The sequence below is a fragment of the Notamacropus eugenii genome, chromosome 2, assembly GCF_028372415.1.
Source record: "Notamacropus eugenii isolate mMacEug1 chromosome 2, mMacEug1.pri_v2, whole genome shotgun sequence".
Classification (NCBI taxonomy): domain Eukaryota; kingdom Metazoa; phylum Chordata; class Mammalia; order Diprotodontia; family Macropodidae; genus Notamacropus; species Notamacropus eugenii.
In genome coordinates, this window is record NC_092873.1 from 368,404,484 (window position 1) to 368,429,869 (window position 25,386).

Sequence of the window (25,386 nt, forward strand, 5' to 3'; positions counted from 1 at the left end):
ACATTCTAAAATGAAGATAATATAAAAACAAAAGATAGCAACAAAGACAAATAAACATTAAAATAAAAAGAAAGCATTTTTATCTCATCTGATCCTCTCACTGTATTTTTGTTACATGAAAGTAGAAGAATGTACAGGGGATTACTGCTAGTTTTAGAAGCCTATCTGCTGCAGTACTGAAAAGTCCATCATAACCTTCCCTCTGATTAATCTAGTGCAGGGATGTGTATGTAACCTGGGTTTCTGGGTTTCACATTTGAGAGACTTTTATTTTCTAATGATAGTGTCTGCTCTTTCCAGACTCCCAGCCCTGTTCAGATGAAGAAGGCTGCTCTGAGGTATTTCTCCCCACCGACAGTGACTATGATTCCAGCGATGCCCTTAGTCCCCGAGAATTGGACTTAGTCTACTTGTCATCCCATGACATTTCTCATCAGGCCATGAGTGGCATGAGTGGCAGTGCCCCTGATGTCTTACAAGTGCATGATATGAAGCCCTGCATGGCCTTGAGGGGGGACACCCAGGGCCAGACTCTGGAGCCAGATACCGATCATTCCTGTGCTGAGTATTTCAATAGCCTGACGCTCTCAGGTTTCATGGCCAAGAACCCTGATAAGATGGCGGGAAGCTCACAACAGTCAGTGAGCTTCTCAGGGAGGAAGAAGTTGAGCAAACACCAGCACTATGGCTACTTCAGCCGTCACCACCGCTGGCTCCGGATCCACAGTGAAACACAGTCTCTGTCCCTTTCTGAGGGAGTCTACACTCAGCACCTCTCCCGGGCTGCAGATTTGTCCCAGGAGACCACTGAGGCAAAGCAGATCAGGATCCCCACTGATAGGCACCACAGCCTACTCCTACCCCATACCTCAAGCCTCCCTGAAGAGAAGAAAACCAAGTACCAGGACATGCGACCTATGGTCCGACGCATTTATGTGGAACCTTACCCCACAGCCCTGGTGAATGACGATAAGCCATGGGTTGGACTCAGCTCCCCTCCGGGAGACAAGGGTGATATGAAAAGGTCCAAAGACCAGGAAGTCAGCCCAGGGGACCAGACCACCTCTCCAGGATCAGAAATATTTAGTAGCATGCTTTAGGGATCTGGACCACCTGTTTCCTCATGCCATCCACTATTGCCATTGTCTCATCTCAATCTCAATCACTATTTCTTCGTTTCCCCATCCCATTTTCAAAAAGATTTAATTTTTACAGTAGAAAAGTTAGTGGTTAGCAGGTTCCTAGAATGGAATTTAGCTACTATCTTTTGTTCCAGAAATGAACTAGGGGTTGAGTTGACAGTATTCCCCATAGATACCTGCACAGAACCAGTATGGCATAAACTCATGGTGCCTCTGCTCATTAGATAATACCTTTAGGTATTTTGAGAGGCAGCCTCAAACATCTAGATGTCATCTAGTTGTCAGTCCAAGAATATGCTATAGGGTCAGATTTTGGGACTTCTGTCTTGTGGTAAATTGAGATAAGACAGTAGACAACAAGAGAAGGCAAGGTCATAGTATCCCATATCCAGAGTTGGATGGTAACTAGAGGGCATCTAGTCCACCCCACCCCACCCCTCATTTTTAGATGAAGAAACTGACCCAGTAAAGACCCAAGATCTCACAGATGGTAAATAGCAAAGCCAGGTCAACTGACTCCAAAGGCAGCACTCATCTAACTGAAACATTGGGCTCTTCATCCTATTCCAACACCCATGAAGTAAATAGAATTTCCAGAAGGGCTGGAGAAAGAGTCTGAGGCATTGTCTACAGGGCACAGAGTAGATTAAGGTTCTCTAAGTGTTCTAGTTCAGGGGATAGCTTCAGACAGTTCAATTTGACTTTTTCAAACCCAGGTGCGCTCTTTAAGGCCCAAATGAGTCAATATGAAAACCCACATTTTTCCTAGTAAGAAGACTATTATACTTCCTGTTTCTTTCTGTGCCATGTGATAATAATCTGAACCCAGAGCAGTGACTGGGATGCTTTCCAGGCCCTGTGCATCCTGAGATGTGTCCTCTGGACTCATTTCCCAAATGCCTTTCTGATCACTCAGTAAGTCCCCAACTTGGAACCTGGGCATGAAAATGGGTTCTAAGTCATCCCAAGTCCCAAGGAGATGGCTGAATACTAGTAACTAACATTTATATTGCACTTTAAGGTTTAAAAAGGGATGGGGACTGGACCTGTGATTCTATTAGTATAGGGAACCCCCAGATCAGGAAACTCCTTCTACTACTGTAGACTGGCACCTTCTCTGCAACTTAAAGAGTTTCCTAAAGCACTGAAAAGTAGAGTGACTTGCCCAGGTTCACATAAGTAATATGAATCAGAGGTAAGACTTGAACCCAGGTCTTCCTGGCTCCAAGATCTGCTCTCTACTCTCATTGCCTCTCACTTATTTTAACTGTTTACAAAGTGCTATAAGTCTATCATCTCATTTGATCCACAACAATTCTATGAAATAGGTGCTATTACTCCCCCCATTTTATAAGTGAAGAAACTGACTTGCCCAGAGTCACACAAGGAGTAAGTCTCAGGAATGGGATTTGAATCCATGTTCTCTGACTTTAGAGTCAATGTTCTTCCCACTATATCACACGGTCCCTATAACTCAATCTGTATTTTTCCCTCCTTTGGGATCATATCTCTGATTTAATTAGCATGTGGAACGCCCAAGAAGGAAATTTCATCCACCAATGCCAATCAGTACCTTTTCAATAAGGTATGGTCTTAGAGAGTTGCCTGAGGCGCTGAGAGATTATATGATTTGGCAAGGGTCAACACAGCCAATGTTCTTTAGTGACTAGACTTGAACTCGAGTCTTCCTGACTACAAGGCTAGCCTCCCAACAACAGCATACTGCTTCGGTATCTTCTTCTTGGCGAAACTCAAAAAGATAATATTGTTTTAAGTTATTAATCTCACTTTTCCATGCTTCTAGGAATATAAATATGTGATTTCTATTTGTCAAGGTACAGATTGTGAATATATAAAAAGAGAATTTTAGAGTTGGAGGAAAACTTAAATACCACCAAGCTCAAACCCTCATTTTACAGATCAAGAAACAGATCTGAAAGTATGAAGCAACTTTTCCAGGATCACACAACAAATTAGCGCCTGAATTGAAAGTGTCCTGATGCCCAATTTCATGTTTTTTCTAGAACTATACAACCCATCTAGAATCTGCAGGTGTACTCTATTCTTAGGGTTGCTGTCTTATTTAGTGGATCAATTATAATGCCTGATCTCATATTCATCCCCCTCCTCTCACCTCTCTCACCCTAGAAATATTTCAGGTGTCTCATATCTCTGCATTAAGAGTTGTTGTATATCAAATAAGGCTAACATCTTAATATTAACCTGAACCAAGTGAGAAACTTAAAAAGTCTCTAGGATGCCAAAAAAAACCAACCAAATCCAATCAAATACAATTGTCTTTTAGAGGGGAAGGGAATTGTTGTGAATCATCCATACTACAGTTCCTATTTATTAATCTAGATAATTGAGAGTTGACCACATTCTATTTCTATTATAAAGAAGGTTGTATATTATCAGTGTGTATAGAATGATAGTATTTTAAAGTTGGAAGAGTCCTCAGGAACAATCAAGTCCAGCCCTTCCCATAAGCAAAAATCCTCTCTGTAATATCCTCAACAAGTGGTCCTCCATCCTTCTCTTGAAGACCTACTGTGCAGGGCCACTCACTACTTCTGGAGGCACTCATTCCACTCTGGGACAATTCTAGCTATTAGGAAATTCTTCTCCATATTGAACTAAATCTGCTTCTCATAACATTTAAAGCTGGAAAGATTTCCAGAAATCATAATGTCCAATCCATATATCTTACAGAAGAGGCCTTGAGATTAAAGTCACCAAGGTAATAATGGAAGAACCAAATGATTCCAACCCAGAGCTTCTGATTGCCCCCCCACTGTGTACCCTAATATCATCCTACCACCTTTGTCTACTCAGCATTGCAGAGCTATGAAAAATACTCCTTCTCTCCCTCTCCCCCACACCACAAACTGTCTCTTGTTCAGGATGAACATCCCAAGTTCCCTTGAACTATTTCTCATATAACACAGTTTGATTGCCCTCTTCAGAATGTCAGTGTGGACCCCAGAGCTGAAAGAAATACTACAGTATGGTCCAACCAGGACAGTGTCAATCAATCAACACACATTTATTAAGTCTTTTGCCAGGCATTCTGCTAAATGATGAGAGTGCACAAAGAAAAACAAAAACAGATCCTGTCCTCAAGGAGTTTACATCCTAATGGGGGAGATAACATGTAAATAAATACCTACATGCAAGATATATAAAGAGCAGATGAAATAATTTCAGAGTGGGAAGGACCTAGCAGTTTCATAGACCTGAAAAGAGTTCCAACAGAAGGGATTTGAGCTGGGTCTTGAGACAATAGGACAATGAAATGAACTTTCCCTCACCCTAAACACTATATCTCTCTTTCCTCTAGCCCAAGATTAAATTATCTTTTCTGGATCCTCATATCACTTTCTTATGGCAGATTTAATCAGGATTCCATTAAAACCTACAGGGCATTTTCACATAAATTATTGTCCACTCAACAGTTCTTGTGAAGTATGTGGGTATAAGGATGGACATTGATGAGTTTGGGGTTTATATTTTTAATATACAGTAAAATAGCTTCCAGTGTTAATTTTTTTAATTAACTAAATGATATTCAAGGCTTACATGAACCCAAAGCAAGTTTCTCGCCAGAAACTGCTTGTGGAATATTCTCTAAGCAGCAGAAACTATTTTTTTTCTCCATCCTTCCTAGGAAAATCAGAGAACACTAGCCCAAGAGAGAATTATACAGTAAAAGAAGTACAATTTCATTAATTCAGAAAACCCAAATTTGGAATTGATAATAATCCAGCCAAGGATGTTTGCCTTCACAAAATCTATGAGAAAATGACTTTGCAAATTATCTGCCTGACTTTCCACAAATTATTTAACATCTCTACCCTCACCCTCTACCCCCACTGCATCCCACCCCTGTTTTCCTTACATGTAAAAGAAAGACTCAGCCAGATGCTGTCCAAGGTCCCTTCCTGCTCTGACATTTTTTGGTTCCATAATTCTTTGGATGGTATTTTTTAAAAGGGTGGTGGAAGCCCATTTAATCAATTAAAAAAAAAACAAAACTTTATCCTGCTCTTTAGAGACACCATTTACATTTTTAAAGTGCACATGCTAAGTATAAATCATTATGCTGTGCCTAAAAAAAAATCTATGAAAGTTACTTCTAGCTGTTTGTAGGTCTACTCCTGGTTTATTATTTGTCCTTGAAAGTAAAGCAAGAGTACTTCACTCCTTTAGAAAATATTCTCTATTTCAATATTTACTGATTCATAATGGTCTTCATTCCAACTAGTGAGACTTGACAGTGACTGAGTTTTTCCTGGTGAGGTGTAATGGGTCATACCCCAAATCCCTCACCTTGGAGGGGCAGTTGTAACTCTAGAAAGAACACTGGATTTAAAGTGAGAAAGCCTAAATTTAGAATACTGCTTATGCTATTTTACCTGTGAGACTAGATCAGTAGTTCCGATGTTTGTTGTTGTTGTTGTTCTGTGAACCTCTTTCAAAAACGACAACAACAAATGAGTTTTGAATGCCTGGTTAATTTAATATGTCACTCATAACAACAAGACTGATTTTCTCCAGGCAAAACATCTTGTCCTGATCTTCTATAGTTACGCTTAAGTTGGCTTTGGCCAAGATCGCCCAACCTTTATCCATCGGGAGAAGCTTCCAGAGTTATTTACCAAGCCTTAAATACTTAGGTTGGGCTCTGTGGAGTACAAAAGAAGCAAAATAAACATGAGCCCTAAGCAGATAGGAGCTTATGTTATAGTGGAAGGATAAAGGAACTATCCTGTCTCTTACCTCTCCATAGCATTTACAAAGAGGTGCTTGCCTCTTTGACCAAGAAGAGCTCAAGTTTATGTCTGAGGACTATCCAACTGAGGAGAGCAAATGAATCTCATCACCTTCACTTGTGTGAGAGAGGGTAACCTGGAAAATGTGGGAGGTAGCTGGTGTCAGCTTGATTATTCTTTTCTGGCCTGATGCATTTATTAAATACTTAGTGGGTCTTCAGGTACTGGCGTTACTAAGATACTAAGTTTTAGGGAAAACATAGCCCTTTTCCTCAAGGAACTCACAATCTAATAGAAAAAGTGGAATTTTTTTTAAATTAAAGTACAAAAAAGATAGATGAAAAGTATATAGGAGGTAATCCCAGAGAGGGAAATGAGTCAAAAGATTTTGGAAGCATGGATTTGGCTTAATGATAATGATGCACTTCATGGAAGAATCGAGTCCTTAAGGAGGAATGTTCCCTTCACCTCCCTACCCTGCCTAATATTCAATACAATTTTGGGGAAAGAGAAGAAAATGGTATCTTTTGGTTTTAGAGATTAACCACGTCTAAAAAATGTTTCAAGTTTAGAGAAGGATACCAAAGCACTTCACCAAGAGTAAAAACTGAAACCTAGTTACATTTTCCCTATGTCCAAACTTCCTTCAAAAGAAACGTGGTCCTGGAAGAACCTGGCCAATAGCATACTCTCCACTCCCTACTCCACCCCCTCAACACCCACCCCACCACCTGCCGCCAGTAATCTATGCAGGACAAGTGGAAAAAGAGCACTGACCTCTCATAAATTCTTCTCTTTCCACACATGTGGGTGGCCTTGTAGATGTACTGTTCCCTTTTACAAGTTAGCCTTTTCCAGTGGGCAGAGATAGTCCTGGAGAGTCCCACCCTCTCACCAAAGTCATGAGCTCTTTCTCTTTGAGAGTTAAAAAAAAAAAACATATATCCAGCCCAAAGAACTATGTTTAATCCATAGACAGGCTGGAGGCATATTGGGATTTTCTAGCCAAGTTGAAAATTCAAGTAGAAATCACATCCATCCGAAAATCGATTCTTCTTTCTGCCCACCCCAGTCACTGTCATTGGATTTCAGCGTTTTGCAGTTTGCAACCAAGTTAGACATAACAAAGCTATAGCAAATCGTGCTTCTCTCCTACTTCTATATATTTATATTATCAACTGAGACAATACAAACTAAAGACAAGATCTTCATATATGGCAAGTGGACACTTGGGGTGGGGAGAAGTTGGGAACTTTGAGTCCTATTTACTTCACTGTCCACTCTACAGTGTAAATATTTTTTTAAAAAAAAAATAGATCCTGTGAAGAAGATCCGATATTTTCTCTTGAGCTCTCTCTCTTTCTCCTTAGGGTATTTTTTAAAGTAGAGTTGGGAAAGGAGGGCAGCATACTTTCTTATCCGGGAGAGCTTCAAGAGACCAGTCAGCTCCCGTTAGCTATTCTGACACATGGCTTATGACTGTTAAGCAAAACTTCAACACAGCCTTACCAACAGCAAGGATAGTATACTTGAAATGATGTTATGCCACTTGGAAACTGAGTCCAAGATCTGAATTCAGAGTTGTTTCCTTTCTTTCTGTTCTGTTTCCCCCAGGTATTGAACTTAGTCATGAGGAAGAATTAATTTTAGAACACCTCACTGAATCTAGGTGGTTTTGCCATGATTGGACCTCTGGTTATTATACCATAGCAGCTCACAGAAGTTAGAAACTTCTTTTGCTGCTGTTTCTTTGGTTTGGTTTCAGTAGGGTCTTTTTTTCCCTTAAAAAAAACCAATTCTTCTGTTTCAGTCACCTGTGAATTTCAAATTTGGTCATTGCAAAAGGCAGTTGTGTTGTATTAAGCAGTCAGCTGGCCAGACTATGAAAATCCTCTATTTTGATAAGGGAAATAAGAGATCCTTTTAAAAAAAGTTCTTAGAACTTTGTCTTTCAGGAATTGGTCTATAGTTTTATTTTAATGTAACCTCAGTCCCAAAGTCCATTGGTATAAGATTCTTTCCTTATTGGTGAAGACCAACTCCATCTTCAACAATTAGAAAGGAGTCCCATATCAATGGACTTTGAAACAGGGGTTACTTTTTAGAAAGTCCACTTTTTAGTTTAGCTATGAATAGTATCAAGTGATTAGATTGACACTATTAACCTGGTAATTGTTCTTTTCAATTGTCACAGTCAAGTCTGGACATATGTGGGTAGAAAGTGGAGTAATATCAGTGACAGCGTACTCAGTGGTAAATTTTTTTTAACCTCATTATGGAAGATTTGATCTGTTAAGTCGCTCTAAACTGCTGTCTTGGGTCGTTATCCCTGATTGGGACAAAGTCAGAGGGATCAGAATGGTATTCTGTCACCAGCACCTATTTCACAGGTGGGCCAGGAAAAGAGAATTTAAGAAGTTGGGGGGGGGGATTGTCATCCTTGGAAGGAAAAAAAAGTCATCTCCTTGATGACATTCCATAAGGCGATATGTAATCATCATTTCCCACCTTATATGTAAATAGTAATTTGGGTGTTTATTGGTTGTCTTTGTTCAGATTTTATTGTATCTTGTTGCTATATATGCAACTGAGTGTATGTTGAAGTTTAAATTTTGGTACAATATATGCACAATTTTGTGTGCTTTACACCTCTGTAAATATACAGATTATTCACATATAGTATGTTAATGGTGACCTCCAAACTCTGACACAATAATATTTTTGTCATATGCACATTTGCGAACTTTGAAAAATCCAAGCAGCTATTGGAAATAACCAATAGCCTCAATAAGACAGCTCCGGGAATGGACCTACCTCTTCCACCTGCTAATCTCAAAAAAGAGGTAGGAGATTCAAGAGAATTTTTTTAAAAAATAGTTTTCCTGATGGCAAGTATTTTTGATAATTTCATATTCATCTGATTGTCTTTGCAAGAAAAACAAAGAAATGTTAGCTCCATTGGAGTGAGTGGTTTTGTTTCTGAAGCATTCATTAATACTAGCATTTTCTATTCTAACCTAATACTGTTGAAATCTCATTTGGGGGAGAAGGAAGAAGTCATTTGTTTCGGACTCTCGAAAGATTTTTAGCTATGTAAAATTACAGTTTCTAAGCCCTTTATAACACTCAATGCTTGGCTTACCTGAAGTATATCCTATTTCTCAATTAGAGCTGATTAATCTTTTTGAGTTTTACTGATGATCCCCCCCTTCTCCCACTCTATTCCGCCCCCCCCCCCCATTTATGTATAATGTTCAGATTTTAGCTGGCTCTCCAGGGATGAATCTGAATCGTGCTGGTTTTAAAACATCCAAAGACAGCTTGTCCATTTCTCCTCCGTGATTGTCACTGGTCAAAAGCTTAAAATTCATTACTGGATTGCCCTGGCAAACACTATTGCCAGATTGTGCCACGGAGGTTGGTCATAGGAACCTCTCCCCAGTCTACACCCTCTGCATGTTCAAATGTCCAGCAAATTTTTGCATGCATCCTATACCTCTCTAAGTTACCCCCTCCTTTTTAATCCTTTTAAAAAACTAGCAGAGGTTTAAGATTTCTCCTGTGTGACAGAACATGACAAAGAGATCATTTTAATTCCAAGAACCTGGACAAAGGTTGCCTGCATTCCAGCAAGAAGGAAACATGCTGCTTTGTATCATGTGTTGGTCCTGCACTGTTTTACAGGATACTTTTAAACAAACACAAAAGGAATTAAGCCCTTCTATTGGCATGTTTGTGATTGGCTCTTCGCAAGTCCTCAGATATCTGTTTTGTTGTCCTATCTGAATGTGCTGTTTTCCCTACACAAATTGTTATCTTTCTAAGCAAACCATGACTTTTTTTATCCTAATTCTGTCTTTAAATAAAAGTTTCCTTTTTTCCCCCTCTAAACCAAACAGATTACACTATTCCTTAATACCCTCTCTTTTATCTATCTGTGCTGGGAAATTTGGGAGGAGAGGTGATAGAGATGTTCAAATTTACACTAATAAATAAGAAATATGCCTTAATAGCACTGTTGAGCCTTTCCACCTCAGTTTCACAAATGGGATATAGTGCCGACTAACACATCTAATAATAAATATTTACTTCCCTTCTCAATAAAAGGAAAAGGTCTTATTGGGAAATCTGACACTATTCAAGGTTTCTTTCTTGTACATTTGAAGAGGACATAAGTGAGAGATGATCACAAGGAAATCCCCTGGCTCCATATTATCTGTCTCTTCAGCTATAACTTCTAAATGATTTCTCTGCAGTGGAGTTTCTTTTCTTTTCCGTAGATTGTCCCACATCCACACCTTTATTTGATGTCCCTTGGCTAGCAGACCAAAAGAATATGAAATTAACTTCAACCCATATTTTTGAGAACTTGTACCTAGAAGGCACTCCTTAAGTATTTAGTGAAATGACTTTGCATCCAGAGGAATTTAGATGGATTATAGTGGTGTGTTTATATTTGCTTTACAACATGCAAAGTGCTGTCCTCAAGACCTATGTAGAAAGCTGGCCCTGTGATTTCATCATGGTATAAAACGCCCAGTGTAGAAGTTCCTCCAGTGGTCTAAGTCAGTGGCATCTATTCTGGTCTTAGAGCCTGGGTTTTAAATTTGGGTTCCACCACGGATAGATTTCAGGAGGGGGGAAAAAGTCGATAAACTTAGATGGGGGGAAAATTACATTTTTATTTTCACTAACCTCTAACAGAAGTTTAGCATTTCCTTCCATTATGAATTTTTTTAAAAATATATATTCTGAGATGTCCGTAGGATCCCTAAGACTCTCGAAGGAGTCTGTGACACACATATATACACCCTATGACACACATACAAGAAAGATTGATAACCTTTGTCTTTGTGTTCATCCTTTGTTGCCGAAGACCATGCCATCAGAGAAATGATGACATGACTTGCACTTGACTTTGTTTTGAGTGAAGGAGGGCTATGCAGGTCACCAGTCTCACTTCTCCTCCACAGCCATCTGAATCCAGTGATCTGATATTCCTCAGGATGATTGGAGATGGCCCAGGAGAGATGGCCCTAGGACAGCTAGGTGGCAAAGTGGATAGATTCATCTTCCTGAGTTCATATCTGGCCTCAGACACCAACTAACTGGGCAAGTCACTTAACCTTGCTTGCCTCAGTTTCCTCATCTATCAAGAGAGCTGGAGAAGGGAATGGCAAACCACTCCAGTATCTTTGCCAAGAAAACCTAAAATGGGGTTGAGGAGTCAGACACAGCTGAAAATGACTGAACAACAACAAATTGAAAAGGATACTGGGACGCTGAGAGGTTAAGTTGCCCATTCTTGTCACAGCCTTGTCAAGGCAGGCTTGAACTCAAGTCTTTCCAGCTCCAAATAGTATATCACCACTGCCATTTTACAGATGAGGAAACTGAGGCCCACAGAGGATAAGTGCTTGGCCATAGTCACTGTCATGAACCCAGAAAGTGACTGGTATACCTCAAAGCCAGGTTGTCAGAATTCAAGTTCAATAGTTTCTCTATTATGCCACACGAGAAAGCCTTCCTAGCTAGAGGGGACTATGCAATCATTAACCATCGGATCTCTTAAAAACAAGGCATATTCCATTGAGTACTCCATTTCTATCTAAAACTTCTAAAAAGTCCTTCTCAATGAAAACCACAGGCTTTTATTAAAATTATATTCGCCCTTTGTGTAGCTCTTGATGACTAAATAATCAGTGTTTGATGAGAATCTACAAATCTACAAATGAACTTCCCAGTCTCTAGTCAACCCTAAGGCATCTGGAAAGTGACTCAGACAAGGGTGGGTTTTGCTAGAGTGTGCATCCTACATCTTCCTGCAGAAAAGGTGTTAGCTTTCTGTGTTGTGTGAGTGGCTAAAGAGCTAAAGGATTATATTCCATCTTTCCCATAAAGGGCCCAAGAAAAGATGGTTTGATGCTTTGCTTAAATGATTACCCTGTGCAGGTCTTCCCCTTGTACACACACTGGTCTTCCTCCATTCCTAGGAGTCATTCAGTATAAAACAGATTTAAAGCATTTAGTCCTAGTCACTTGGGACACTAAAGTGTTAGGTGACTTGTTCTTTTCACATAGCTAATTTATGTCAGAAGCAGGCTGGAACCCAGGTCTTCTCAACTCCCTATATTTACACACACGCACATACACACACACATTTTACAGAGGAAGAAACTGATCCTTTGAGTATGGAAGTAATTTACAGGATCATTGAATTTAGAGCTGGTAGGGCCTTTAGAGGCATCTACTGCCACTCCATCATTTTTCAGGGGGTGGAAATGGAGTCTCAGAGAAGGCAAGTAACTTAGAGGATCCCTGCATTTAGACTTTCTAAGTCATCTAGCTCAGCCTTAACAATCATTGGAAGATAGGTGGTGTATAGAGTACTGGTCTTAGAGTGAGGAAGTCCTACCTGGGTTCAAATCCTACCCCAAACACTTCTTAGTTGTGTGACCCTGAACAAATCACTTAACATCTCTCTGCCTCAGTTTCCTCATCTCTAAAGGGGGGGTTTTAATAGCACATACCTCACAAGACTATTGACAGGCATGATATATGTATATAAGGCACTTTGCAAACAAAGCATTATATAAATCCTAACTGCTGTTCTTCTTATTATTATTTTACATAGGAGGAAACTAAGGCCCAGAGAGAAATTGTGACTTGCACATAGCTGCTGTTCAGTGTCAGACCTCAAACGCTGAACAGCATGCAGGTCTCCTTGCCTGTCGAATACTCTTTTCCCTACACCCCTTAGTCTCTCTCGGCTTCCCTTTTGGTAATTATCTCAACTGACCCTCATAAAGCACACTGATCAGGGTCAGCCTACCCAAGAAGAAGGCCAAGGTCATTTGCCCAAGCGCTGGGGAAGTAACCTGTGCTTCTCCAAAGTTGCAGGAGATGAATCAGAGCAGGAATGCCCCAAGTCTCTGCACATTTTGCTAGCAACCTATAGTGCTGAAGACTGGCATAGCCAGTTATAAGAACCAAAAGTTTTGAACTTGGAAGGAACCTTAGAAATCATGTAGTCTAATCTTCATTTACAAATGAGAACACTAACACCCAGGATGCTACAGTGAATCCCAGGGTGACCCAGAGAGTAAGGAACAGAGCCACACCCTGAACCCAAGATATCTTGACTCCAAATCCAATGTTTTTTTCTACTCTGCAATACCTAAGGCCAGCCTGCCCAGACTCTATGTTCTGCATGTTACAAGAAACCACAATAAAATCCAATCTCTACTTTTCTTCCCATCCTCATTATTGTTACAAAGCCTTTATTGAACACCCACATTCAGATGTCGCTATGCTAGGATCAGTAAGAAGAGGAATTCTAAGAATGACTAAGAATGCCCTTGGGGGTCTTATATGCTAGGACATCCTAACATGGACACACATGTAAAGACAACAGAGACAATTAATCAGCTAAAACCCCCATTAGCAAACAAGACTCTTACATTCCATCACAGATAACCGTGGGGCATGGTGGTTTTATATAAATGGGGACAGATGAAAGGAAAAGTTGAATCTATATTTAGATTGGAAAGTAGGAATTAGCCAAGCTCAAACAGTACTCAGTCAGAATTCCACTATAGTAGAAAGAATGCTTGGATTTTGAATCAAAGGTCTTGAGTTCAAATTACATCTCCACCACCTGGATGACCTTGGGTAAGTGATCCCATCACTCTCATTCTCAGTTTCCTCAAGTGTTAAATGAAAGATTGGACTAAATTAGCACCAAGGTCCTTTCAACTCTAAATCTATGGTTCTCTGAATTTTGGCAAAACTCAAACCAGTCTTTCTCCCCCATATGTCTTTCCCTTTCCCCCTTTCCTTCCCTACCCCCAATGTTTCCAGGAAAATGTCCATCTGGTTCCGATTTTCTTGCCCTCTATGAGCCAGGGTGCTATTATGTAAGAAGGAAGGAGTGGGTGATGGGGTCAGGGTGTCCCCTTGGGCCTTTGCCTTTGGTTCATGAGTCAGAGCAGGCAGTCAACCAGGCAAGCCAGAGCTCCATTCTACATGGGGCTGATTTCTAACCCATGTTTCCCTTCCATGGCATGTGCCAGAGGAGGCTTCTTCCCTCAAAGAGTTCCTCCATTTGCCATGTCCCAGAACCCACTCTGAGGAAGGCCTTTTGTCAGAATAACAAGCTTGTAACGAGAACCTCCTTTTCAGAATCCTAAACTGGGGAAAGAGGTAAAAGGACCAAAAGGAGTATGGGGGAAGGTGGGGTAGGCTGCCTTATTTCACAGATTCTTCTAATACCATAGTACAATCTTTCAACAATTGTTTGAAACATATTCTGATCTTCCAAAATTCATCCATTTGAAAATCAGCTGAGTCTCGTGTGAACCATTTTGGCTCAGCCTGTGCCAAATCCCAGTCATTGTCTTGCCTCGCCATCTCTATGAAGTCCGGACAGCAGTTTCATACTCTGAAAAACATCCAGTACATTTCAGGTCCCCAGGGACCTGATCCTGAAATGTTTTCCTCCTCATCGTTATATTTTCCTTGGTTGAAAAAGTTTTGTTTTGGAAGTTGCTAGCCTGTCGAGGTAATGACTCAGTTTGGGAGGCCAGGCTGGTATGGAGTGGAAAATGTTGCTTGTCCAGAGTGACCAGGGAGAGAACACAGGAGAATCCAGGTGGGGTCAAATCACTGACTCCCATAGACCCAGGGGCAACCAAAGGGATATCTCTCCAACTGGAGTGGGTGTTCTTTCATGGGTCTAAACTGGGCAGATAGCTGGGCAGGCCTTTGATAAAGCACCCTAGATATTCTTTGTCTGGACATCATCTATCCATAAATAATTCTCAACTCTAGACTGAGACCCCAAAAAATCACAATAATGTCTTACCTGTGCATATGTAGCACTTAATGGCTTACAAAATGCTTTCAGATACTTTATCTCATTAATGAACCCCAATGCATCTGGGTCAGGATGCCTTAGGGATATAAGATCAGAGAACCCTAGATCTAGACCACAGGGGACCTCTAGTCCAAACCCCTCATTTTATAGATAGGAAGCAGAGGCCAAGAAAGGTTTAATGATTTGTCCAAGGTCACCAAGGGCAAGGATGTAAGATTCCCAGAAAGCAGATTCCTAGCTCCTTGGAATAGACAGACTAGGTATGAAAGATGCTCATAGGACCATAAATATAGGAAGCCTTCTCCAGCTTCTCAATTTCTGTGTCTTCCCTCCATCAATTATTTCCTATTTATCTTGTATATAACTTATATATACACACATATATACATATATATATACAAACACACATATACATATATATGCAAATACACACACATATATACACATACACACACATATATATGCATATACATATATATATACATATATATTTGTTTGCATGTTGTCTCCCCCAATAGTTTGCAGGCTCCCTGAGGGCCAGGACTGTCTTTTGCCTCTTTTTGTATCCCTAGCACTTAATACAGTCCCTGGAACATAGTAGGCACTTGATAAATGTTTGCTGAATTGAATTAAATCTAGAGTTGTAAAGGAAGTCCGTGGTCCTCTAAGCAAAGACCTTTATCTTACAGATGGAGAAACTGAAGCCCAGTGAGATTGTGACTTGTCCAGGCTCACATATAGAGTAAACATCAGACCAGAGCTGGTACTCCTTCCACTGTACCCCTATGTTTCCTTATGGAGCATGGTGGAGAGGGCAAAGCCCTGGATTGGAATGAAGTGGACTTGGTTTCAAATTCTGACTCTGCCATTTGGCCTTAGATGAGTCATTTGGCATTTCTGAAACTCAGTTAGCTCATCTGTAAAATGAAAACTTTAAACTAGATCAGAGGTGTCAAAACTGACAACATACTTGAGTACCCCTACCAAGATTAAAATGCCATTGAGAAACATTTAAGAAAATGTAGATAGCTTTACATTTTAAAACTAAGTCAATATGCAGCCTCCAGTGATCCATTAATCTATGGGTTCGTAGTCCAGGTTTCTCTTTGAGTTTAATACTGCTGGATGAGATGACTTTTCAAGGTAAAAATTTAAGATTATCCCCATCTTACAGATGAGCAAACTGAGACTCAATGAAGGAAAGAACTTCCTCAGAGTCATCCAGCTAGTCGCTGGTGAAGTTGATACTAGAACCTAGGTCTTCTGACTCTTAGTTCATCCCTCTTCTAAGACATCCCCCCCAACACACACACATGCTTCCAAAAAATTGGAGGGTCTTGGGGGTCTGGCTGCAAGCTGCACCTGAGTTTTATCAGAAGAACAGTTGATGAGGGTAGGGTTGTGGGGGATCTCAAGAGGCAGTCATGATCAGGGGGTCCTTTCCTTTTCACCATTACTCCATATACACCACTCCTTCTATCTACCCACCTCCCTCCTCGGGAGTTTTTCCCCCAAAAGGACAGAAAGATCTCACACACACATGCATGCACACACGCACACGCACACACACACACATACACACACACACACACACACACACACACCACACAATGCACACATCTGGAGTCAAATCTCAAGACTCAAGGGCTGGCCCCCTGCCAGCTCAGAGCCCCCAGTAGCCCATGGAGGGAGTCCTGTTCTGCTTCACTTTGGGAGGTCAGAGTGAATGAAAGAGCCGTGGTACTTTTAAAAAAAAGAACACCAGCACCTCTCATGATGGGAGGTCAGAGCAAATGAAATGGGCAGGGGAGGGGAGGGGTCTGGAGGTGGGGGGAGGTAGGGCAAGGAGATGGGGGGGTGGGGATGATGGGGGTGGGGGGGCTGGCCCTCGTGCTAGCAGCTGAATTCCAGCCCTGGCCTGGCTCCAAGAGATTAAAATAGGCCTCTTAGAGTGTCCCCTCCGAAGGCCCGCCTGCCAGGGGCCAGACAATACATGGGTTTGTACTCCAACACAAGCCTCTGGAGAGGTGATGTTTTTACCCGGACAGCTAAGAGTACAGAGGCAGGTCTAAGCAATTCCAGGACTTGTTTGGCCTGCCATCGTGAAGTGGGCAGTAGCAGACAGTTTGCTGCCGGGCCTGTCAAATGGACACAGGTCCCTTCTTTCCTTCTCTTTTCTCTTCCCCCAAGGCCAGGTCACCAAATTTGCTGTTCATTCCTCCCTCCCCACGTTATGTACTGATTTATCGATCCCAAAGCACACCAGCAGCCAGATTACGTGGGGTGGGGGAAACCTTAGTAGATTGGCTCCACTTTTTTTTTTTTTAACTGCACAGAGCTCCTAAAGACAGCCAGCTTTTGATTAGCCTTGCTAATGGGGGACAGGGAAAGCGTGGCTAATTTGTAATACACAGATTAATACAAACGCCTCATTCTAGGCACATACCGCAAATGTTTCACTGATGGGGAGCCACACTGGCTGCTCTGAATTTCTTCTGCCCGTTTTCTTATTAGGCCCTCTGTCTACCCTTCAGTGGAGGTGCTGATGAGCCAGGGAATTGGTCAATGAGCAGGAGGGAGGAGGATGAAAGAAAGAAAGGGACCTGGTAACCTATAATGGGGTAGACTGAGTCTCACAAAGCAAGGTGGGCATTTTTCTGGAGATACCAAGCCCCTGGGTGGGGTATTCAGGGATATAAGGCATTGCTTTCATTGTTGTTCTGTCATGGCCAACTTTACATAACTCCGTTTGGGATTTTCTTGGCAGAGATTCTGGAGAAGTTTGCCATTTTCTTCTCCAGCTCTTTTTACAAAAACTGAGGCAAACTGGGTTAAGTAACTTGCCCAGGGTCACACAGCTAGTAAGTGTCTGAGGACAGATTTGAACCCAGGAAATAGTGTTCCTAACTCCCTGCCCTGCATTCTATCCACTTCACCAGCAAACAGTTCAGATCAAGTCTGCCCTCCCAGGTCCCCTATTATCCTTTGGGGGAGTCCACTCTGATTTACCACATGAGATAACTGAACAATCAACGGTAAATTGAGAATGGGAGTAGGGAGAGGGGGGCTCTATCTGATGTAGGAGGGATAGCTTTCATGATATCAGTCCCAGAATTCAGGTTGAAAAATATTTTTGGACATGCCCAATTGGGTTTTGTTTTTCTCGCTTTTTCAATGTGGGTAGGGTAAGCGGGAGGTAAAGTGGATCTTTAATAGAAAATGAATTTAATGTTGGAAAAAATGAAGATACCAATCAGTCAATGAGCATTTACTAAGTGTTGTGCCAGGCACTGTGGTAAGTGCTAGGGATAAAAAGAAAGGTACAAACATATCCATGCCCTCAAGAAGCTTACAGTCTTAAAAGGGGTGACAACACAGAAACAAATACAAGATATATACTTGTATAAATGGAGGTAATCACAGGAGGAATATGGTGCTGCATACAAAGACCTTTTCTATAATGTCAGAAGCTCAAGCAAGAGCTAGCCCAGCTTGCCATATTTTTCCCTTCTTTAAAAAGCACCAACTCTTCTGTATTGACTCTGTGATCAAATACAAGGTCCTCTGTTTGGCATTTAAAGCCCTTCACAAGGGAAGGAAAGAAGGAAAGAAGAAATGAAGGAAGGAAGAAGGAAGGGAAGGAAAGAAGAGAGAAAAGGGGGAGAGAAAAATGAAGAGAGGGAGGAAGAGAGGAACAGAGGAAGGAAAGAAAGAAGGAAGGGAAGAAGGAAGGAAAGAAGACCAATCCTATGACTAACAATGCTCTCCAAACACAGTTAAAATGGACCACAGGCAGACTGTCTTTTCAAGCTTCGTAGTAGCTTCCACCCCACTGGCACAGCCTTCAGGGGTGAATTCCACATCTTGATAGGCATTTCAGAACACAAACACACACACACACACACACACACACACACACACACAGAGAGAGAGTTAATGAGATTCCTTCATCCCAAATCTTCTGAGGGTTTTGAGATCCTCTTGGGATCAAGTGCCTAGAAGGCCAAGCCCTCCTAAATAATGATGAAATTCTGAAAGAAGGGGAGAGTGAAAGGGACAGAAAGAAGAGAGAGAATTTATTTAATTGAGACTACCAAACACATGAGCTTTCCAAGACTATGAAGGCGTATACATACATGTGCATACATACCCACAAGTGGACAGGATCACTGTTTTTTGAGCTGAAAGAGACCTTAGAGGCCATTGAATTGAATATCTTTATTTTATAGATGAGGAAACTGAGGAAGAGAGAGGTTTACTTACTTTCCCAGATCACACAGTTTGTATCTGAGGCAGGACCTGAAACCAGGTGTTCTTGACTCTAGATCCAACACCCCAATCACTATGCCAGGCCACTTCTCCAATACATCCAAAATGACTGCTCTATAATGAAATAGGAATTCTTACCTATAATCATAAAAGTATGAAACATGCAATTATTTCTAAGAGGATCAGGGCCTGGGATCAGAGCCCAGGCTCTCCTGGGCCTGGTTATTGACACAAGGCCACGCAGATTTCCCAACTCCTAGCAGAGAGTTGTATAGAAGAGTCTTATTGGTTGTTCTGCTGCTTGCCAAAAGGGCAACCTTCTATACACCACCATCCGTGGGGAATTGTTGAGCCACAATTTTCCCTATGGTTCCATTCTCCAGAACACCAAAAAAGGAGAGCCACCCCCTATCCACCAGGTAGAGAGAACAGGATGATCCATGCTGACCTCAGAAGACCTTCTTCTTAAAATCCCATCTCTTACTTCTAGTTAGCTCATAGTTAGCATGAATGAACATCATTCATTAAGTGCTTACTCCATACAAAGGATGGTGCTAAGTGTCAGGGATGCAAACAGAAAAACAAGACAATCCTTACTCTCAAGAAGGTTATATTTTTTTAATTAATTTATTTGTTTTCAGTTTTCAACAATCACTTCCTTAAGTCTACCCCTCCCTCTCTACTCCCTCCCCAAGATGGCATGCAATTTTATATGGGTTCTACACATACATTCTTATTAAACACATTTTCACATTAGCCATGTTGTGCAGAAGAATTAAAACCAATGGGAGAAACCATGAGAAAAAACAAAACAAAACATAACACAAGAGAAAATAGTCTGCTTCATTCTACTTTCTGATTCCATAGTTCTTTCTCTGGATGTGGATGATATTTTGCCTCAAGAGTCCTTTGGGGATGTTTTAGGACCTTGCATTGCTGTGAAGGGCTAAGTCTACCAGAAACAGTCCTCCCACACTGTGGCTGTTACTGTGTAGAAATGATCTGGTTCTGCTCCTTTCACTCAGCATCAGTTCATATAAATCTTTCCAGGCTTTTCTGAAATCTTCCTGTTCGTCATTTCTTATAGCACAATAGTATTCCATTACATTCATATACCACAACTTGTTCATCCATTCCCCAAATGATGGACATTCCCTTGATAGTCACATTTTAATACAGGAAAGACAACATATACGGGAGATTTCACCTCCAGAAGAGAAAGGCCCTGTGGTCAGAGTTGGCTCTACTCATCTTTGCCCTCTTAAGAATTATGGGAAAAGGAGCGATTAATACTGTATCTTCTGCATTCCAAGTTCTGCCAATCATTCATCAAGCATTTATTAAGCACCTACTATGTGCCAGCCACCACTAGATTTAACAACAGTGGATGCAGTTTACCTTTTTCCAGAAAGTGAAATGCTTTGAAACGAAGGGGTCCTCCTTTATATAGGCAGCAGATTTCTCAATCCCTATCAATAGGTTCATTGGGGATCATTCTTCCCTGAGGCCTATTATTCTAACTGAGGCTGAGGAGAAAGAGAGTCACTTTCCAAATGGCTAGAAGGTAACAGCGTCAGCATAACAACATTGCCAGGGATGGCTAAGCAAACTGGCTTCTAATAACACATACATGCAATGCATTCATGCATGTGTGCACACACATACACACATGCACAAATTGAAAAGTACACTGAGGTTGGGTAATGACTAAGCAGCCATCCAAAGCAATGCACTTCATGTGTTGGGGCACCACGTTCTACCTTGTTTATCTTTGCTGTATGTAAGCACATAGTGTCTTATAAAATCCCCTGCTAAATGGACAAAATAAAAATGGTAGCCTAGAGATCAGGTTGGTTTAAAAAGGAAAAGACAGTGTTTATTGAGATATAAAATGAGAATCACTGGTGAATAAAAGCTTCCAAATAAAACCAAACCAAGAGTTTAACAAAATCTCCTCAAACAAAAGAAACTGAGACTCCTCCCCTCAGCTCTCCTCAGTAATAAGCCTCTGTCTACAGTGCAACTCATCCTAGCTTTCTCAGCTGATTCCAAAGTGCTTCCCCCCCACATCTGGGATTTTTAACCTGGAGTTCCTTCACTTTTTTAATATTTTACTCACTGTATTTCATTAAAGTTGGTTTCATGATCTAATGTGTCTTATTTTATATATTTAAAAACATTTTTCCAAGGAAAGGTCTTCTCCACTTTGCCACACTGCCAAAAAGGTCCATGAAACCCACACAAAAGGTTAAGAATCCCTGTGCTACATGAAGCCTTCTCTGAAGCCCAAAGCTGGGAAAAAGACTACTAGCAGACTTCTAATCAGATGCAAAACCTTGCTAAGTGTTTGTTTTTTTAATTGATACATTCCCTTTAAAAAAAAACAACCTACTAGTTTATTTAGTAGGTAATATATATGTGTGTGTGTATGTATTTATATGTTTGTATGTGCATGTGTCTAGAGATGTAGGTATAGATGTTGTTTCCCCAATAAAATGTAAACTCTGAGAACAGGGCCAGTGTTATTAATGTCTTCATATCCCCAGCATTTCACACAGTGTAAGGTACATAGTAGGTGCCTAATAACTAACCAGGGGCAGCTAAGTGGTGCAGTAGATAGAACACCAGGCCTGAAGACTCCTTATCTTTCTGAATTCAAATCCAACCTCAGACGCTTATAATCTATGTGACCCTGGGCAAGTCACTTAACCCTCTTTGTTTCAGTTTCCTCATTTGTAAAATGAGCAGGAGAAGGAAATGGCAAACCACTCTGGTTATCTCTGCTGAGCAAAGCCCAAATGAGTCAAAAAAGAGTCAGATACCGCTGAACAACCAATCAGAAGTAAATATTAATTACATAAAATATAGCTTGTTTCAACGCTTAGGTCTCCGAATGGTTACTTTGGCCGGATGGTCAAACTTGGAGTTTAAGCTAAAAATGCTAAGTTGTTCCTCCCTTTAAAATTACTTAGGCTCTTTAAGCTATGATTCTTCAGCAACTACCTCTCTAAGTCCTTTCTCTTCAAGCTCCAGATGGTGGGTTCTACAAGCTCTGACCATGGGAGTCTATGGAATCTTTCTCTCTAATGGTCTTTACCAAGAGGTGAGACTCCCATCTGTCTCAAATAGCTTTAATTTAGAAACAGTTGAACAGATTCATTATGCTAGAGCACAAGCTGGGATCAGAACCGTGGGATCAGTGAGAGGTCACAAAAGAACTAGCAAATGTAAGTCTCTTGCCCTCAAAGTGTTCACAATATAATTGGGGAGGTGAGAGAAGAGCTACAGACATAAAATAGACAGGCCTCAATTGTAAAGTACTTGTGTTAATATTTTTTCTTTTAGTCAGTGACTTGGAAGATACAAAATGACTTGAAGACACAAAAGGCTTTTGGAAATAGCTAATACGTGGGTGACAAAATTAAAATTCAAATAATTATCTTAACCAGGCAGGTTCATGGACCAAAAACAAGATTAAATTTACAATCTCACGTTTAGATTCAAAAAATCAATTGCGTGCATACAGTAAAGTCCTGGCTTGGGAGTAACCCTTGCAGTAAAAGATCTGAGTATTTTCATGTATCATAAACTATATTTTCATTTATCATAAACATTATCAATGATATGATATGACTGCTAATAAAGCAAACAGAATTCTAGGTTGCTTTGATGAAAGTGCAGTGTCACAGTTGAAGGAATGAATGAATACTCTCCCTGAACATTGTACTAGAGCAGCTAGGTGGCCCAATGGATAGAGTCTTAGGCCTAGAGTCAGAGAGACCTGAGTTCAAATCCAGCCTCAGACACTTATTAGCTGTGTGACCCTGGGCAAGTCACTTTACACTGTTTTGCCTTGGTTTCCTCATCTGTAAAATGAGCTGGAGAAGGAAATGGCAAACCACTCCAGTACCTTTACCAAGAAAATCCCAAATGGGGTCACAGTCAGACATGACTGAAAAACTATGCAACAACAAAAAGACAGAACGCAGTGTCCCATGAGATGTGGTTGTCTTCTGGTCATGGGAAAAGTTCAGTGGACTTGTAGCATGAATGGGAAGGAATATTGGATTTGATTATTTGATGCCTTCTACAATCCCTTCCATCTCTGAGTCCATGATTCCTAGTGCAAAATAGTAAATACAAACAGAGATAAAGTCTCATTAATGGAACATAAATGACTGGAAATTAATCCAGAGTCCAAGGTTTTTTCTCAAATTTTATCAAAGTTGCCCCATGGACTCTATGAGGCACCATACCTGATGACTGACCACCAGTGATGTCTCCACCTTGGGTGTCTGATCGAACACAGAAAAATGAGGTTCCCACAGCTCTAATGCAAACTTTGAATCACAGGAGCTCACTTTCCTCCTGGGGATTTTCCTTTAGCAGGTCTGGTTAAACTGTCCACGCTTAAGAAACACCTGCCTGATCTTTTGCGAACAACTCTAACTGCCCTGAGATGGGGATACACAGAATGGGAGTTAGATTAATGACATCAATGGCTATGGATTGCACCCAGAGGGACACTAATCTCTTCTAAACTCAAGATGCATACTGTAAATATCCCCCTGCTGTGGTTGATAATTCAGACCATATTTACTAGGTTACTTAGCACTTGCAAATAGGATTTTTTAGCATGGAGACGTTGAATAAATGAAATAGCTTTCATCAAAACTGAGACCACCAGCACCCCATCATTCAAACAAACAGACTAGAATGCTGGGAAGCCAAAACCAAATTTACCACCCACAATTCATCTCCTGCCCTTCCAACATTCATCTCTGTCCTTTGCAAAGCTAGCTGGCGCCTAATTTGTGTGTTAGGAAGTAGCTACTCAAGGAGGAAGAAGTAGCAGCCTTGGATCTATGATCCTACAATCCCATGATCCTACCAAAGCACGTGAGTGCCTCGAGAACAAACCAAATGCAGGTGAAGTATTATCAGGGATCTGAAAAATGAAATTAAACCCAATGCACTGAGATTCAGTGTTCTCCTCCCAAATCTCTTAAGATAGTGATGTCAAACACACAGCCTGTAAGCATAATACAGGAGTGCTATACCATTCCTGAGTTCAGCAGAACCAGATTAAAACATAATTGGGAAATATGTAACAAAATAAAAATAATAAAATAATATTAATATTAAAATAATAATAATATAATAAAACATAGATAACATTGATATGTGGTTTTCTAAGTCAACATGCTGCCTATAGGGAAGCTTATGTAGGGATTCAGTGGCGCCATTTCTATTTAGGTTTGACCGCTATCTTGGGCATGAGAGAGAACATCAGGCTTGGAGTGAGGAATCATCTTCCTGAGTTCAAATCTGGCCTCAGACACTTATTAGCTGTGTGACCTTGGGCAAGTCCCTTAACCCTGTCTGCCTCAATTTCCTCATCTGTAAAATGAGCCAGAGAAGAAAAGGGCAAACCACTTCAGTATCTTTGACAAGAAAATCCCAAGTGGGACCCAGAAGAGTTGGACGCAACCGAAAGTTAACTAAAAAAAACAATCAACAACCTCTGTCTTAGGAAATCAGATGGCCTAAGGCCAACTTTACTCTAAGACTCACTTTCCCGTGTTGAGAGCCAGAGCAGGGGGAGTACAGTAATGGCCAAAGCTTGGGTGGAAGGTACAGGTGCACTGAAATTAAAATAAAAGGTTTGAGAAAACAAGCTCTCTGGTCTAGAGAGGACAATCACCTGATCTGCAATCCTGTGGTATGGGTGTGTATGGAAACCTTCTTAGGTTAACATGCAGATTCTACAGGTGTCGTGTATTTGTGTGTCCATGTTTTAAATGGCACTTGAAGGGAAAATCACCACCCCAAGAGTGTTTTTTCTTTCATTCTGGCTCTGAGTTTTGCCAACTCCTACAATAACATTTGGATCTTTTTTTCTTTTAATAAATATTTTATATATTTTTAAAAGGGAGCATTTAGCTCATTGGAGAAGAGAATGCCTTTATTCAGCTGAGTAGGCCCAATTTGTGACTTATTTCTTCTCAGCTAGAACCATGTATGGAGGCTGTGAGGGAAGAGGTAAAGGTGGTGGAAGGGAGTGGGGGATGGGGCAAAGGGGACTTGCTGAGAGTTCTAGCCAGCAAGGAAGAAGGCTCTGTGAATAGGAAAATTTTGTAATTGTCTTGCTTTGGGTATGTTCCACACCTTTCCATGGAAAACCTGCTTAACCTGCTTGGAAAAAAAAACTCTCAGCAACTGGAAGTTATGAGTAAGGACTGTGTGGGGTTTTTGTTCAATGGGCCTCTCCTGCAGGACTGAACAATTAGACCTCTCTTTCCCCAGCTTACCTGCCCCATGTGGGGCT

The 25,386-nt window shown here is 41.0% G+C and overlaps 1 protein-coding gene across 12 annotated transcripts in view; it reads left to right on the top strand.

Annotated features, from left to right (window-relative positions):
* Positions 1 to 9,039, top strand: part of ANKFN1 (ankyrin repeat and fibronectin type III domain containing 1) — a 556,807-nt gene extending 547,768 nt beyond the window's left edge. For all 12 annotated transcript variants that reach the window (XM_072646766.1, XM_072646762.1, XM_072646765.1 and 9 more), the window contains one exon: positions 301 to 9,039. In XM_072646766.1, the coding sequence (XP_072502867.1) occupies positions 301 to 1,100 (800 nt within the window). In that variant the 3' untranslated portion in view covers positions 1,101 to 9,039. The remainder of the gene's footprint in view (positions 1 to 300) is intronic.
* Positions 9,040 to 25,386: the final 16,347 nt, after the last annotated feature.